Source organism: Papilio xuthus, unplaced genomic scaffold, assembly GCF_000836235.2.
Source record: "Papilio xuthus unplaced genomic scaffold, Pxut_1.1 DF825946.1, whole genome shotgun sequence".
Taxonomy (NCBI): Eukaryota; Metazoa; Arthropoda; class Insecta; order Lepidoptera; family Papilionidae; genus Papilio; species Papilio xuthus.
The window spans coordinates 7,016,759-7,030,777 of record NW_013532703.1 but is presented as its reverse complement, the minus strand read 5'-3'; the positions used below and the strand labels follow the sequence as shown (position 1 = coordinate 7,030,777).

The window sequence follows — 14,019 nt, the reverse complement described above, 5'->3', positions numbered from 1 at the left end:
CCCGGGCGCCGCGCCGCAGCCCCGCGGGGTGTGCCAGCGCGCTGAACACCTGCAGCCCGCTGTACGTGTCCTCGTCTATGCACACTATGTCCGCCCTACACACACACGCATACACTTAATGTTTATGTAATGTTCGTGTCATAATAAACTAAATATTGACTGCCGCATCACAGTCAATTGGTCACTATGCAAGTCAATTTGGGTAGTTTCCACTCACAGTGAGACTCTTTTCAAGCGAAGGAATTCCGGTTTGCCATAAAGGTTGAGGCTGAGGTTGGCCCAGTTGAGGTCGAGGTGTCGCAGCAGGGCGCCGAGCGCGTGCACGCTGAGCGCCTGGCCCAGGTCCAGCACCGTGCGCAGGAACACCTCGCGCTCCGCCCCCGAGCACCGCGCCGGCTCCTGCGCCAGCGACAGCGACAGCACGCGCCGCCGACACGCCTCGTAGTCTGACCACGTCGGTCCGCGCACACGGGGAAACGAGAGGAAGGGGAAATGGGTTTCGTAGCAACAATTATAAGGCAAACAAAATCATGGGTCCACAAAAAAAATCCTAAAGCTTTTTCGTCTGTCTGCTATTGAATTTAGAATTCGTATTTAGTACTATATTCTTTAGAGGAGATGAACTGCAGCTTGCAGTGAGCGTCTTCATCCGCGCTGGAATCAGCGAACACCAGAGACTTGGTGACGCTGACGCAGCCGGCGGGCGCCTTGCCGTCGAGAAGCAGCAGCGCCGGACGGACCTGCCGGAACAGGCTGCACAGGATCTGGTGCTCCGGTGGACGGTCCACGATCTCGTCCAGTACAAATAGCTGGCAACACCCAAACGAAAATAATAAAATCTATCTCATGTAGCACTCTATATTTACTTAAACCTTTGGAATATATGTAAATACTAGACCTCTCCTGTCTGCAGAGTGTAGTAGGCAGCGCCCAATTTCCCAGAACGGCAGTAAATTACTAAAAGACGCTGAAATAAAAACAAACCTTCTTTATTATATTGTAATTTACTCGATAAAACATGTGTTCAAATGCAATAATAACAATACCTCTTCAGTTTCCGACTCATCAGTAGTTTCCTCATTGTTGCTTGTACTTGTATGTTGTTTAGGAAATTCAACCTTGTTTCTGTTGCAAAAAATAATACAAATTTTTATCCTTAAACAAAAGAGGGCGCTTGCGTGTTGGTTACGAGTTAAATTTAAAAAACATACCTAGAACAAGTCGTCAATACAAATGCATTTTCACTGGTACTGCTTTCTTTGTTTCGTGACACACTGCCTGTATGAGGTCTTGCGGAATTTGAAGATGTGCCGTTTTCGTCTACATCCATCATTTGCATATTGAAATAAATTTTGCAATCTTCGAGTAAATTAGTTTAAATATGGGACTTATTGACATAAAGCAAACAAAATTATGTTCCCGCCAAAGTCGCTTTCTAGATATCTCCTAAAAGTAAAAGGCAAAGGTTTTTCAAACTTACAGTTTAAAAAAAAACAAAAGTGTGATAAGTTTTCATTTTATTTTCAAACAGTATTTATTAATAAAAAATTGTTTATGTATGTATTATATTATACATACATAATATTTTTTACAAAATTTGTTATTTACATTCAGAATCACGCGGTTTAATATTAAAGTTTTGTGCATGTTAGGTTAGGTTCATGTGTAATAAATGGTGTGGTCATCCGATATATCACTGACTATAACTACAATACGTTCTCAAAGTGATAGGATAATATTATTTTAAAATTGTTTCTTTTTTAATTTCGTAGAATTACAAAGCGAGTTAGATTTTTTTTAATCTGTCTACAATTCCTTAATTTAGCAGTGTTTTTTTTATTCATTTTTATTCTGTGCTACTTATCGATTTATTAAATGTAAATGAAAATTAAATAACAAGTAAGTCTCTATCTTCAGTCGCGTCCTGCCTGTAGTTGATACGTATGTGGCGGCAGACATGTCCGAGCGCGTCCATGGCGGGCGCCACTGTCGCCGCCATGCACGCTTGCACCACATTCCGGAGTGACGCTAAATAGATCTTCACACATCTCAGGCACGGCGTCGAGCACCAGATTTGCTGGAAGAGTTAAATGAAAGCATTATTTTCTTGTAATAATTTATTCATTCTTTTTCTTTACATTTGTATGTTTCTTACGTGTAAATTGTCGTCGTAAAGTCGCTTGAGAATATTGATTTTCCATTACGTGTAACTGTGTAGAAATAGAGTTCGTCGCTTTACACGAAATAACATTCGTGACATTTTAATAGCGCCTACAACAATCTTATGCTAATACCTAAGTACTTAGACGACTGTGTGTTTAAAAATACAAAATAACTTACATGGTAAAAATATCGTTACGGGTTGTCTTAATATTCTATACATATTGGGAAGGTCAAATTACTAAATATTTAAATTGGAGGGATTTTCATTGATTCATACGGAATTGTTCCGCCCTCCCGCCTGTTCTTTGTGTGGGCACTACACTTTAGGAGTTTTGAAGCCAGGGCCAGTCTTAGAAGTGTATTTCATTGGGTACAGTTGTTACCTCAAATGCGAGGCAAGCGAATCCACAGCCGAGTAGCAGTGCGCAAGGTGGAGCGGCGAGCACGGCCAGCAGGGTGTAGCATGAGTCCCGCGCGCGCGCAAAACACGCGCGACTTACGCGCCACGCACACTCTGGACTGCGCGCGCCCTCCGGCTCACCGATTATGTCGTCCCATACTATCTGAATATGTACCAACAAATTATATTGTCGTACAAACTTATCGCTCATAAGCATATAGACTTAACCCATAGAATGTAAATATTCTAGAAAACCAATTATACGTTAACTACACCGAATGGAAATGTTCTTCTATTTGAACTATGTTCTTTTCAAAATTCCATGGTTTAAAATATATATATTGTGTTTAGAATAGAAAGTAATTATGCTCCAAAAAATTATTTCCGACATTAGGCCCGCTGATATAATTTTAGCTTCTATTAGAACTCTTACAACACCTGAAATATGGTAATATAATGAAGATTGAGAGATAAAATGTCAGGTCAAATATTCAATAACCCGAGTAGTGGAGCGGCGACTACTCCGTCACTCTGGTCACCCCTTCTACGTGTAGGTTATCACGCAACTTGTGCTCGCTCGCGTGATGTCCTCGCGACAAGTTTTCTTTGGATTATATTAAATGTTTTGATAAAATTGATTAATATATTGCTACACATTTTGTTATTCGAGCTTGGCTTAGTTCTCTAATTAATGAGTAATTCAAATAGCAATTGCGATACTACTGTTACTGCCTGGAAATTTTGAAAAGTTAAAACTAAACTCTAAACGAAGTGATACATCTTACTTGCACATGTTGATTCAAGCTGTTAGGGTCCCTGTCCTCCAGAGTTTCTCGCAGTCCAGTATCGCGCTTATCGTCCCCCATGGCCCTGCGCGGTGGGGACACCACTATCCGCGGCGGAGGCGCTGCCCGCGGCGCTGGGGACCTCACGGTCACCGGCACCAACACCGCGGGGGCAGACGATGGTTCCGGCACCTCGGAAAGCAAATGGCACCTGAAGGTATACGCCGGATAGTGCCGGGGTGGGTACCGAGGTGGGCTGGAGTCAGGAGAAGATGCTTCTACCGCCAGTGTTAAATTATTAACACCACAATAGTTCTGTTCTTTGCTTCATGTGTTTAAAAGTTTTCGTGATATAAAATAGTTTAAAATGTTATATTTAACTAACAGATCATTTACAATGTTATTAGAATTATGTTACGTCGTTAAAAACTAAAATTATTAATAGAATTATAAGACTAAGCAGTACTGAGAAATGTTTAAGTATAACAGAAACACCATCGTCTCTGAAGCTCACAAGACCGAATAATTCCCTCCAAAAGATTTTTTTTAATAAAACTCCTTTGCGCATGTCTAACCTATAGAATTTCTATGACCGCTTTCTGGCCTTCGTACATTGACGCTTTGCTTACTGAGCTGCAAGAACGATGTAAGTAAAGCATCGATGTAATCTAAAATCGTGTTGTTGTAAATTTATTTCTTTTTTATTATTTCACCACGTCCAGGCCGTTGCCCCACTGTTTCCTACATCAATTACAGGAAAGTTATTGCGTTTTCTTTAATAACGCTATTGTAAGCTGCGATTTGAACACGCCTTTGTTGGTTTTTTTTCGGAAGAGGTGTGGATGTGTTTATTTTCAGTTTTTATTTATGAACTGTATTTTTCTACATGTGTAGGATTTTAATACAGACAAGAGAAATAAAGGAGAACTCATACATTGGACGAGCATGTATAGGATTGTGTTCATAATTAATGAAATGACGGAAACAATGTAAATAAGTTTATTGTTTCATTTTACATATTTATGTTATAAATCATTTTATATAAAAATTTGCAGCTAACTTATATTTACAAATGTTATTTGATAATTATAAAATTATCGATATAAATTGCTCGTTTAAACAACTTTGTATGATTTGTGAAGAAATGTTCCATTGTTGAGCGACTACTCTTATTTATTACAAAATATTGTGTATTGCACATTTATTATATTATTACACATAAAATTAATACTTTTAATTATAAAAAAAGTTTTTAATATCTACGGTCGTGTCTATGTAAGAACATGAAAACATTTTAATCGGTTTAGAACAACTTATTATCTTCATTATTTCTAGATAGGCAATTTTGTTTATAATTTGTATGTTTAAATAAATTCCAGCTTGATACCTTCACGCGTTTTTAAGAAAAAGGGTCTTGACATACAGACGGACGGACAACAAAGTTATCCTACAAGGGTTCCATTATTCCTATTTGGTACGGAACCCTAAAAACATTTTAATGAATGCCTGATACGATAAAACTACGTGCTAAACGGTTGTAGGTCAATTTCAATCAATATCATCGATTGAACGTGAATAATAAAGTGGGCTTGGATGGTAATCATTATGGTAGAACGGTCACCATTCCAGTGACCCAGTTAAGTCAGTGTCGACATATGCATTTTACTATATGTTTATAACTACCACAGATTATATTCTACCGAATTGTAGCAAACTACAAAGATTTGCGTGACTCTAACTGATTCAAACAAAAATAATACAGTGGGTTTCTATGGCCCAAAAACTCCAGTGAAAATGCAGGGTTGAATTTGTTTGTTTTTTATATCACAATTGTAAATCAAATGCAGACATTATTTGCATTGTATTATTAATATTTTTTTATAAATAAAAACGAACAGTTTTGAATATATTCTTCGTAATGCATGGTAGGTAAAGTATGTTATGAAAACAAATCCACCTTATTACGTATATTCAGGCTTCAAAAAACTAATATTCTCTAGTAAGTTAATCTTTATAAATGGATAGGCGATTGCTTCGTAATGATACATTTTTCTTCGTTTCGATTTAATCACGCCCGTTGATGTTACTTGGCAGTACCAGCAGAATTCACACGACACTTATAAACCGCGTCCATCAGCGCCACAATGGCGAAAATCAAATATGCACAAAATAATACATCTAATAACCAGTCCATTCATAAAGGTCTGTGAAACATAATTCTGAATTTAAAATAATATAGCCAGTTGTAATAACACTTCTTTAATAAAAGTAAAACTTAAGTTCTAAAATCTAAAACTTAGCACCTTTTTAAGCATATATAAGTTAGTATAGATACAGTTATAGACTATATTAAAGCTCCAGTGTTCGCTTACGAGTGGAATACGATGTCTAATGCAATTCCTATTAACTAAGGATATATTTAATTTTCATAATTAAAAAAAACTTACTTATATACTGATAAAGATAGAAAACTTATTAATATTTGTTTCTTAGTTTCATTTAATATAAGTTTATTGAATATTTTAATAAGATGACAAGCTAAAGTCTGGTTTAAATTTTTTATCGTTTTACAATACTCTGACTGAAATCTGTATTCAATTCAGTAAACATATTTTACAGTACCCGATACAGTTTTTTAAAAAACATGATAATTATTTTACAATTATACAAAGTAATGAACAGTGCAGTTAAGTTAGGTCATTGAAATATTTATAATTTACTTTTGTGTTATCTGTGGAAATTTAGTATTTTTTTATAATGCAATAAAAGTACGTGCGATGTTGCCTTGTCGGCGATCCATCAGCGAATGGCGATTGAAGCGCGCGCCGGCCCCGAGGTCAGCTTGCTGGTGAGGGGGGAATCCTCTGTCTCCCCACCGCTTTCTCTACAACACATATTTTTATGCTATAAATGATAAGGCAACGAATACACGGACAACTCATATTTTGTAGCATACAAAATTATTCAAAACACAATGATAATTACGTGTGAAGCACTCACCTGTCACCTGTGGTATGCAGTTAGTTGTTATAAAGGCACTACACGGTATCACCACCTTGGGAACACACAAACTTGTTAGCCTTACTACAAACTACTACTACAGACTAGGTTTAGTGCAAGCGAACTTCGTGCATTTAGTGCCTAAATTATGAAGCATTTAAAGGAACAACAGGACAATAGAAAAAGAAGATCGTTCTGGTTTCGTCAAACTACGGCTGTCACTTAAGGACATGCCCTTGTCCATAAACAAAGATTGAACTTTAAGTAATAGTTAGTAAAGTTATATATTAATATACCTGACACGTAGTGCTCGAAGCGAGAGCTCGGAGCCGGAGGAGGAGGGCGAGGCGGGGGCGGGGAGGAGGCNNNNGGGAGTGCGGGGCGAGTGGGGGGAGCGCGGGGAGCGGGGGGAGCGGCCGCGGGCGAACTCCAGCCGGTAGTTGTCGGAGCGAGGGCTGCCGCTGAACGCCTCCGACTCTACACCTACCAATATTAACACGTCTTACAATACTGTGCTTGAATTAAACAATCATCATTTCTGTCTCTTTTTGCGTTCTATAATGTTAATGGTTGAATTCAGGTGTTTCAGTAGTAGTTGTATTAGAAATATACACAAAGTAAATGTACACTGCATTTTGTATCGTGTGGCGAAGCGCTAATGGACGTCCGCTCCAGTTACATTTAATGTAGCGCCGACAACGACATGACCTACCTCACAGACACGCCCAGCCGCATTGAACTCCAGACCACAAAGGCGGTTAGTAATTTGGGTTAAGTTATGGAACATTTAGTATTTCATCTTTCCTTATTTCTACGTATGGCGACAAGAGATTTTACAACGTAGTCTATTTTACACATGTTTTCTATTTAGTATGTGAGATGAGTGCATGTCAGTAGAAAGGAGCAAGTATTTTACCGTGGGCGTGCGTGATGGTGGCGCATGCGGGAGGATGCGCGTGCGCGTGTGTGTGGGCCAGCACGGGCGCGGCTGCCCAGTCGCGGTACACGCGCGCCGTCGGCCCTGTGCGCCACTCCGACAACTCCACGCAGCGGATCTGCAATAAACAATAACGTTTATCTTTATGCTTCGAAGACGAAAGGCTACTAAAAAGTGTATAATATCATTATATGCGTACCGGCGTAGAGCTCTTGCTGCGGCTGCCGGTGTCGGAGGCGGGGTTGCTGTGTCGTGCGCGCGCCGCATCCCGCGTCCTCTCGCCGCCCGCACCTTCGCCCCGACTGCATCCCTCCGGCTCGTCCCTACCCTGCACGCATACCACGTTTAGCTTTTTATCCTACTGCCTTTACTATACTTAAGTATGTTATATGAGTGGTACCTTATTGTGAGTGGGCGTGGGCAGGCTTGCGGCGCCGCTGCTCACCAGGCGCAGCTGTTGCCTTATGCTAGCCTTCTCCCGCGCCCTCTTCCTCTGGAACTCCTCCTCCACTCTGCAGGGATAGAAAGAAATTAAGTACAAGTCACAACACTAGTAGCAACCGGGACACACACAATAAGGATACGAAGTCAAGGTATGATTGTTTTCTAAGTTGTCGAGTCTTTAGTAATACTTGGTATAGTCTGGGTACCTTCTCATGGCCTCCAGTTCTGTCCTGCGCTGCTGCTCGCGCAGCTCTGCGTCCCGTGCCAGCCGCTCCGCCAGCCGCCGCCGCTCGCGTCGCCGCACTGTTGACTGGAACGCGAATCGCTTGCCGCCGCCGCTGCCGCTCCTGCTGCCCGCGTTCACGCCGCTTTGATTGCGCTGCACAGTATATTCTACACGTCAGTCATCATTTGGCATGAAGTTTAAGCGAATTTGAAAAAAAGTGAATATATCAAAAAACTTAAGCGAATACAAAGTAAGCCATTACTGACCTATTAGTGACGCATTAGTGGGTAAGCTGAATTCAGTAAAGCATTGTGTGGTAGCAACACAGGTCGTAACGTCTCTTTGTTACAAACCGCGTTAAATGTCGGATCTAGAGCGTGTGAACGCGTTGATGCTCCGATAATGCGCCTGCGCATGTTACGTACACATACTAATGAAATTAAATAATTAAGAAATATTGCGTGAGGACGGGAGATTTTTGTAACAAGTTTCAAAAGCTTTATTTACTTTCAGACGTAATAAAAATTAATTAATCGTAACATTTCTTGTTGAAACAATGCTCTGACATAACCAAGTTGTTGTTTACGACGTAAGGTTTCCAATTCATAGCAATTTTAGTTATGCTTGTCTACAATTTCAACAATAAAAGATGTAAATGGAAGAATTAAGTAAAATTTAACTTTTTATAAGCAACTAAAATGATTTGTGTTTAAAATACGCCAATTATTTTGCGGATACCACTTGTAATAGATTCATAGGTAAACCATAATTTCCTCCCACTTATTATTATTATGCGTGTATGGTGTCGTGAGGATGCAATATTCATATTTGCAGATTGTGATCTGAAGCATCCTATTTGCGTAACAAAAACTCAGGTTTGCGCATGCGCATGGAATTACCTCATTTTTTAACTATTTACATGCTTGAGCAACGCCTTTAATTGCTATTAGAAGTTGGATGTGCCATTAGAATCTTATTTTTTTACATAATTTATTTTAAACCGTAACTACTTATAGAATTGGAAAATTTATTTGTCGTAGATTCATTTAGGAGTAACAAGTAATTTTCTCATGCTTAATTCACGTTGCAACGTTAACTGGAATGTCAAAAATGTTAATGGCGGGGTAACGTTATGTCAAAATAGTGTAAACATCCCAGAGATGGTATCATTAGGTAAGCGGCACGTGCATCTAGATTGTGCACGCACAGCTAACAACTGTTTGGAGGACGCGTAAGTATGAAGTATGGAGAATGATATAAATGCGAAAGAAGGCCAGAAACCAAAGCTGTCAGTCAGAAACGGGTAAAACTAGTAGATTTCTTATTGATACCATTGTACGCGACCAAAGTTTTTTCACAATATTTTCATAAAAAAAAGTTTTTTTTTGACGAGAAAAACCAGGAAAGAAAAACATGACAAATGTTTGTCTTTTGTTTGACAAATAAGTCACGAAATCTGATAATTCTCTAGTTATTTGTGACGTGCGATCGCCGACACGTTTTGAGGCGCGCCTTCACCTCCTCCGAGTTAATTTGCAAACAATGCATGCTCATTAATTATATTTTATGTTATCGACGCGCAAGTTATTGTTTACGTGTTTTAATCGCTCCTACCTGATAATAATTGTAAGATAATTAAAGTATATGTACAACTTTTCAATTTTATTGCCTTTGTTTTAAACTTGCCGTTAAATTTCGAGGCTTGTGTTTCTATAGAACATCAAACTAGGTATTGCTTTAATACATTATTTAAACTGGAACGCAGAGTATTATATTTTGCAACGATCTGTCAAATACACTAATGCGTGTAAGATGGCCGACAATGAGGCGCCATAAGAACCAACAAAGTAAGATCTCTCTCTATATGTAGCACTGTAGAAGGAAATGCTTCATTATAAAGAGGAACTAAGTGTCTGCTAACACTGGTTGCATTGTAGAGGACACTTTTGTCTTCACCGGTTTAGTAATGGTGTTTACACAATATTAGTTACAACTAAACAAACGCCTTCCTTCGCTTTCTGTTTCACAAGTGACACTAAATTGTTAATTTAAATTATGTTTGCACAAATCGTTCACATATATTTGTTACTTCTAATAATATTATGGCGCGACTGAATTGTTTTTTTTTTACAAATAATACATACACACAAAAGGAGTCAACTATAAAAGAACATCCTGTATAGCAGCAACAATAAGCTACTTCAATTCAATGGCTAACTAAATCAGAATCACGCAATGTGCGTACTGCATATTTTTCTATACTATACTTATGTTCTCTATTACACTAGTACTTCGCATTAGCTTCGTCCGTGTGTTGTTTCAATCTGCTTTATTAACATGGATGCCTACCTTTAAGTTACGTTCTATAATTGTGTAAAGCATTTAGTGCTTAAAGTTAAATTAACCTCTATCTATATGGTCAAGTGACGTAGTAGACAATACTGTTTTCTATCTATAGCCGCCCTTAATACGTGGTGGATTGTGACTGCTCATGTCTCATGAGATTCATGTGTATTTTAGAATTTTTCTGTATTAATGCTTGGATATGTATGTTTAGATACTCAAGTTTTATTCCTGAATATATTTAAAGGGTATACCTATATTGTTGATACACACACTTTTGATATATACAAGTAAAACATTTACGTAGGGAAAATGTATCACCCCTTATAATGTCTACTAAAAGAGTACGTAACCAACTTTGATATGGATATGTTTAGCTAAGAGATGACTTGTTGTAGCTTCTTAATTATCTGATTTAGTTATTTGTTTAAAACAAAGAATATAACGTGTAGTGAGATCGTATTCATTGTGCGAGGCGCGTAATTACGCAACAACGAACTGCGCTTGTTTGATCGACCCGAATCTAACACCTGTGTAAAGTTTGAATTCCACATCGCTTACAAATGTAACTACAAGGTTTTTTTAAATGTAATACTACAAATATGAAATAGTTAATTCTAGTAAATAGTCTTGAACTTGGACCTTAGGAGATGCATCTTATATAGTGAAAAAATGTAAAATAATTATTTATTTATTAAGAAAATATGTAGAACCTAATTAGGTAAATGTGAATGTATGGAACAGGATATTAAATAATCGTATTAACAGCATTGCTTACAAATTTGATGTAATTTAGTAAATATAAATTAGTTTTTTGTTTAACTGCGTTATGAAATAGACATATTATAACGCACTGTGGACTCTTCTCATTTAAGTTATAAAGCTGTTATTATATTTAATTTAAGTTACAAAGACTAGACTGGTCTAATATTTTTTAAGTAAAACGAAAACGATAGAATATATACATAGAAGAAAAAAAATTGGAATGTATGTAACTCGTAAAAACGAAATTTCTTAATTTGTAATATGATTATGAAAACATTTTAACAGATTAGTATACATTCTACGTAATACGTAATATTGTAAAATCCCTTTTATGAATATTAAAAAGTACATTTCCATAACTTATGTTAGGATTTGTCAAGCCTCCACGTAATCCGTTGCGTTTGGGAAAGTTTTTTTTATAGCTTTACACGTATTATTTCGTCACATGAAAAAGGTCACATTTAAGTTATTAAGTTAGAAATATGAGAAACATGTCGACACAACTTAAAGCTCTAAGCTCTCACAGTAACAACAGTATGAAAAGAAAGTTTCTGATTTATTCTTACCGTTTGAATAAATACAGTTAAATTAGGCACAATCCAATAAGGAATTTTAAACATAATTATACAGATTTCTCTCTTTACAATGTTTTCCAAAAATAACTGTAATTATTAATAGAAAACATTTAGCTAAAAGCCTATAGTTTTAATGTCATAAGGACTTTTCTCCTTAGACCTTGTCAGAACATGTCCCAAAGTAATACTTAAGTATTATTGTACGTTTTACAAATGTATGAATAGAAATCTAATATTGTAAATGAATTATAACTATCATTAATAATTGTTTTGTACAATAATGATTAATGGAAATAAATTGTCTTGATGTGTTTTTAACATATCGTAAAAGGCTTAGGTACACGAGATGTTCGGAAACTTTACCAGCTCTGTATGATCGATGTATTTCAAAGATTTTACATGTATTTATAATATGATATGACATCAGTGAAACATTAAGCCAAGGTGAACGTACCGATGTAGACGATAAATATGCAAAAAATAAGAAAAAAAGAACAAATAAGTTATCGAAATTTAAAAGGATCCTTAGTTTATCAAATATTGAATACATAATAAGATTTAAACGAAACAATATTATTAACAACCATAGAATGATTAATGATGGTGTTAATTTATTAACAGTTTTAAAGTTTTTTTTACAAGTAATAACTTAGAAGAATAGATTCAATGTAGCGTAAACGAAAAAAGTATAAATACGTCATTGAGGTATATGTTCTATATGTTATAATTTCGAACTAAAGTCTGTAGAGTTGAAAAAGAATCTTTATTACATGTCAAATAAAACAGACAAAATATTATCTTGAAATATTTCTACGTAAAATTCATTTTAAACAATCGAATCTAATCGATAAAAAGAGACGTTAACAATTATTTAATTATAGTAAAACAAATCAAATGCAAAAGGTGAAATATGCATAAAATGTGCAAATTCAGGAAAAATCTGAAGTTTAAATGCACATCGTTTTATGTTAAAGATGAGGTATTAAAGGAATAAAGCAAGGTTTTTATACATACCTCTAAGGTAAAGAAGGATCTGTTTAATATTCATACAACATAAATTGCTGTATTATTGATATTATGAATGCAGATAAAAACAATTTTACGGATTTTATCGCGTAAAATATCAGTAAACAAAATAACAAAAGAGATATATTAATGCTTTTAGTCCTAAGACTTATAACAGAAATCATATATTTATACTAGCGGACCCGACACACGTTGTCCTGTCTACACGTCTTTAATTTGAATAAATTAATATGAAGTTAATATTTGATGAAAATTGTGAATCTAAACCATTCCCAGATCCCCTTGAACACACACAAGAAATTTCATCAAAATCGGTCCAGTCGTTTGAGAGAAGTTCACTGACATACACACGCACAGAAGAATTATATATATAAAGATATGTTGTCATTAATTCGACAGTTTTGAAAATAAAAACATAGCCGCTTACTATCAAGTGGGTTTGTGGTCAAGCACTGGTTTATTCAATATAAAAAAAATCTTGAGAATTACACCAAGTACTTGTATAATGCATGGGACAAATGTATTTGTGCTACAAAAGTCCGTTTGTCCATAACATGAGTGTTTTAAGTTTGGTCAGAATATAAATATTTGCATATACACTTTTGCATGTAATTGTACTATTTGTTACTACTATAAAAACCGGTTACGCGATGACACTAATAACAAAACAAACATACAAACAGTATAATATTGTAGTAGGTAGTTGTGATGACGTCACAAGGACGAACTCAACACAATGCTCCTGTAATAATGGACACATTGTTAACATTGTTATTATCTGCATGTCCATTATTGGTCTATTTCGATCGCGTTATTGACTTTGAGCTAGATCGTGTCTTTGAATTTGTTTAGATTTACGTATGTTATTACACAAAGTAATTGTTTTTGAAAAAATCTTATTGCTATTATTTTTCTATGTAGAGATTGCTACGACAATTATTTGTAGGGTTGGTAATTGGTTAGGGAACGTCGTAAATTGAGGATCTTATATAGTTCAGATTAGTGCCAACCTAAAGAAAGAAAACGGAAAGGAAACCCTCAGGTTGCCAAGGTATTCCCTGGCTCGGGGGGGTGGGGGCGGGTGTTGAGTACACATTGATTGATGAAGGAAGAAATATACAATGTGGATCTTCACCGAAATCAGTAAAATTGTGAAAGGGATACAAGAAAAAATTAAGAAATCTCCATTGTAGAGTACCTAGGATTTCTCTTTAGAAGGTGCGTTGTTCGTAATTAATGCAGATATGTTAGTGGTAGTCGTACGGAAGCACTTTTACTTGCGCTGCGCATCTCATTGTGCGCATCGGCGCATGCGCATTTAGCAACTTTCCCGCTAAACCTAACAGTCACTGCAT

At 36.6% G+C, this 14,019-nt stretch overlaps 3 protein-coding genes across 4 annotated transcripts in view; all 3 read right to left on the bottom strand.

Moving 5' to 3' along the window:
• Nucleotides 1-32: 32 nt before the first annotated feature.
• On the bottom strand, nucleotides 33-1,385 carry LOC106124221 (uncharacterized). The gene is made up of 5 exons (XM_013320687.1): nucleotides 1,212-1,385; nucleotides 1,047-1,125; nucleotides 899-967; nucleotides 218-809; nucleotides 33-95 (listed from the first exon to the last, which is right to left on the bottom strand). The coding sequence occupies exons 1-4, from the start codon at nucleotides 1,337-1,339 to the stop codon at nucleotides 582-584; spliced, it is 504 nt and encodes a 167-aa protein (XP_013176141.1). The 5' UTR covers nucleotides 1,340-1,385; the 3' UTR covers nucleotides 33-95; nucleotides 218-581.
• A 475-nt stretch (nucleotides 1,386-1,860) lies between these two features.
• LOC106124237 (caveolin-3) lies at nucleotides 1,861-3,532 on the bottom strand. Its single transcript, XM_013320704.1, has 3 exons — nucleotides 3,349-3,532; nucleotides 2,547-2,726; nucleotides 1,861-2,077 (listed from the first exon to the last, which is right to left on the bottom strand). The coding sequence occupies exons 1-3, from the start codon at nucleotides 3,427-3,429 to the stop codon at nucleotides 1,889-1,891; spliced, it is 450 nt and encodes a 149-aa protein (XP_013176158.1). The 5' UTR covers nucleotides 3,430-3,532; the 3' UTR covers nucleotides 1,861-1,888.
• Nucleotides 3,533-5,150: 1,618 nt separating this feature from the next.
• Nucleotides 5,151-14,019, bottom strand: part of LOC106124610 (uncharacterized) — a 56,220-nt gene continuing 47,351 nt past the window's right edge. The window contains exons 15-20 of one of the 2 annotated variants that reach the window (XM_013321462.1): nucleotides 7,936-8,108; nucleotides 7,686-7,797; nucleotides 7,485-7,613; nucleotides 7,265-7,403; nucleotides 6,349-6,403; nucleotides 5,151-6,232 (exon numbers count right to left, since the gene is read on the bottom strand). In XM_013321462.1, the coding sequence (XP_013176916.1) occupies nucleotides 6,387-6,403; nucleotides 7,265-7,403; nucleotides 7,485-7,613; nucleotides 7,686-7,797; nucleotides 7,936-8,108 (570 nt within the window). In that variant the 3' untranslated portion in view covers nucleotides 5,151-6,232; nucleotides 6,349-6,386. The remainder of the gene's footprint in view (nucleotides 6,233-6,348; nucleotides 6,404-7,264; nucleotides 7,404-7,484; nucleotides 7,614-7,685; nucleotides 7,798-7,935; nucleotides 8,109-14,019) is intronic. The other variant, XM_013321461.1, reaches the window with a different exon arrangement.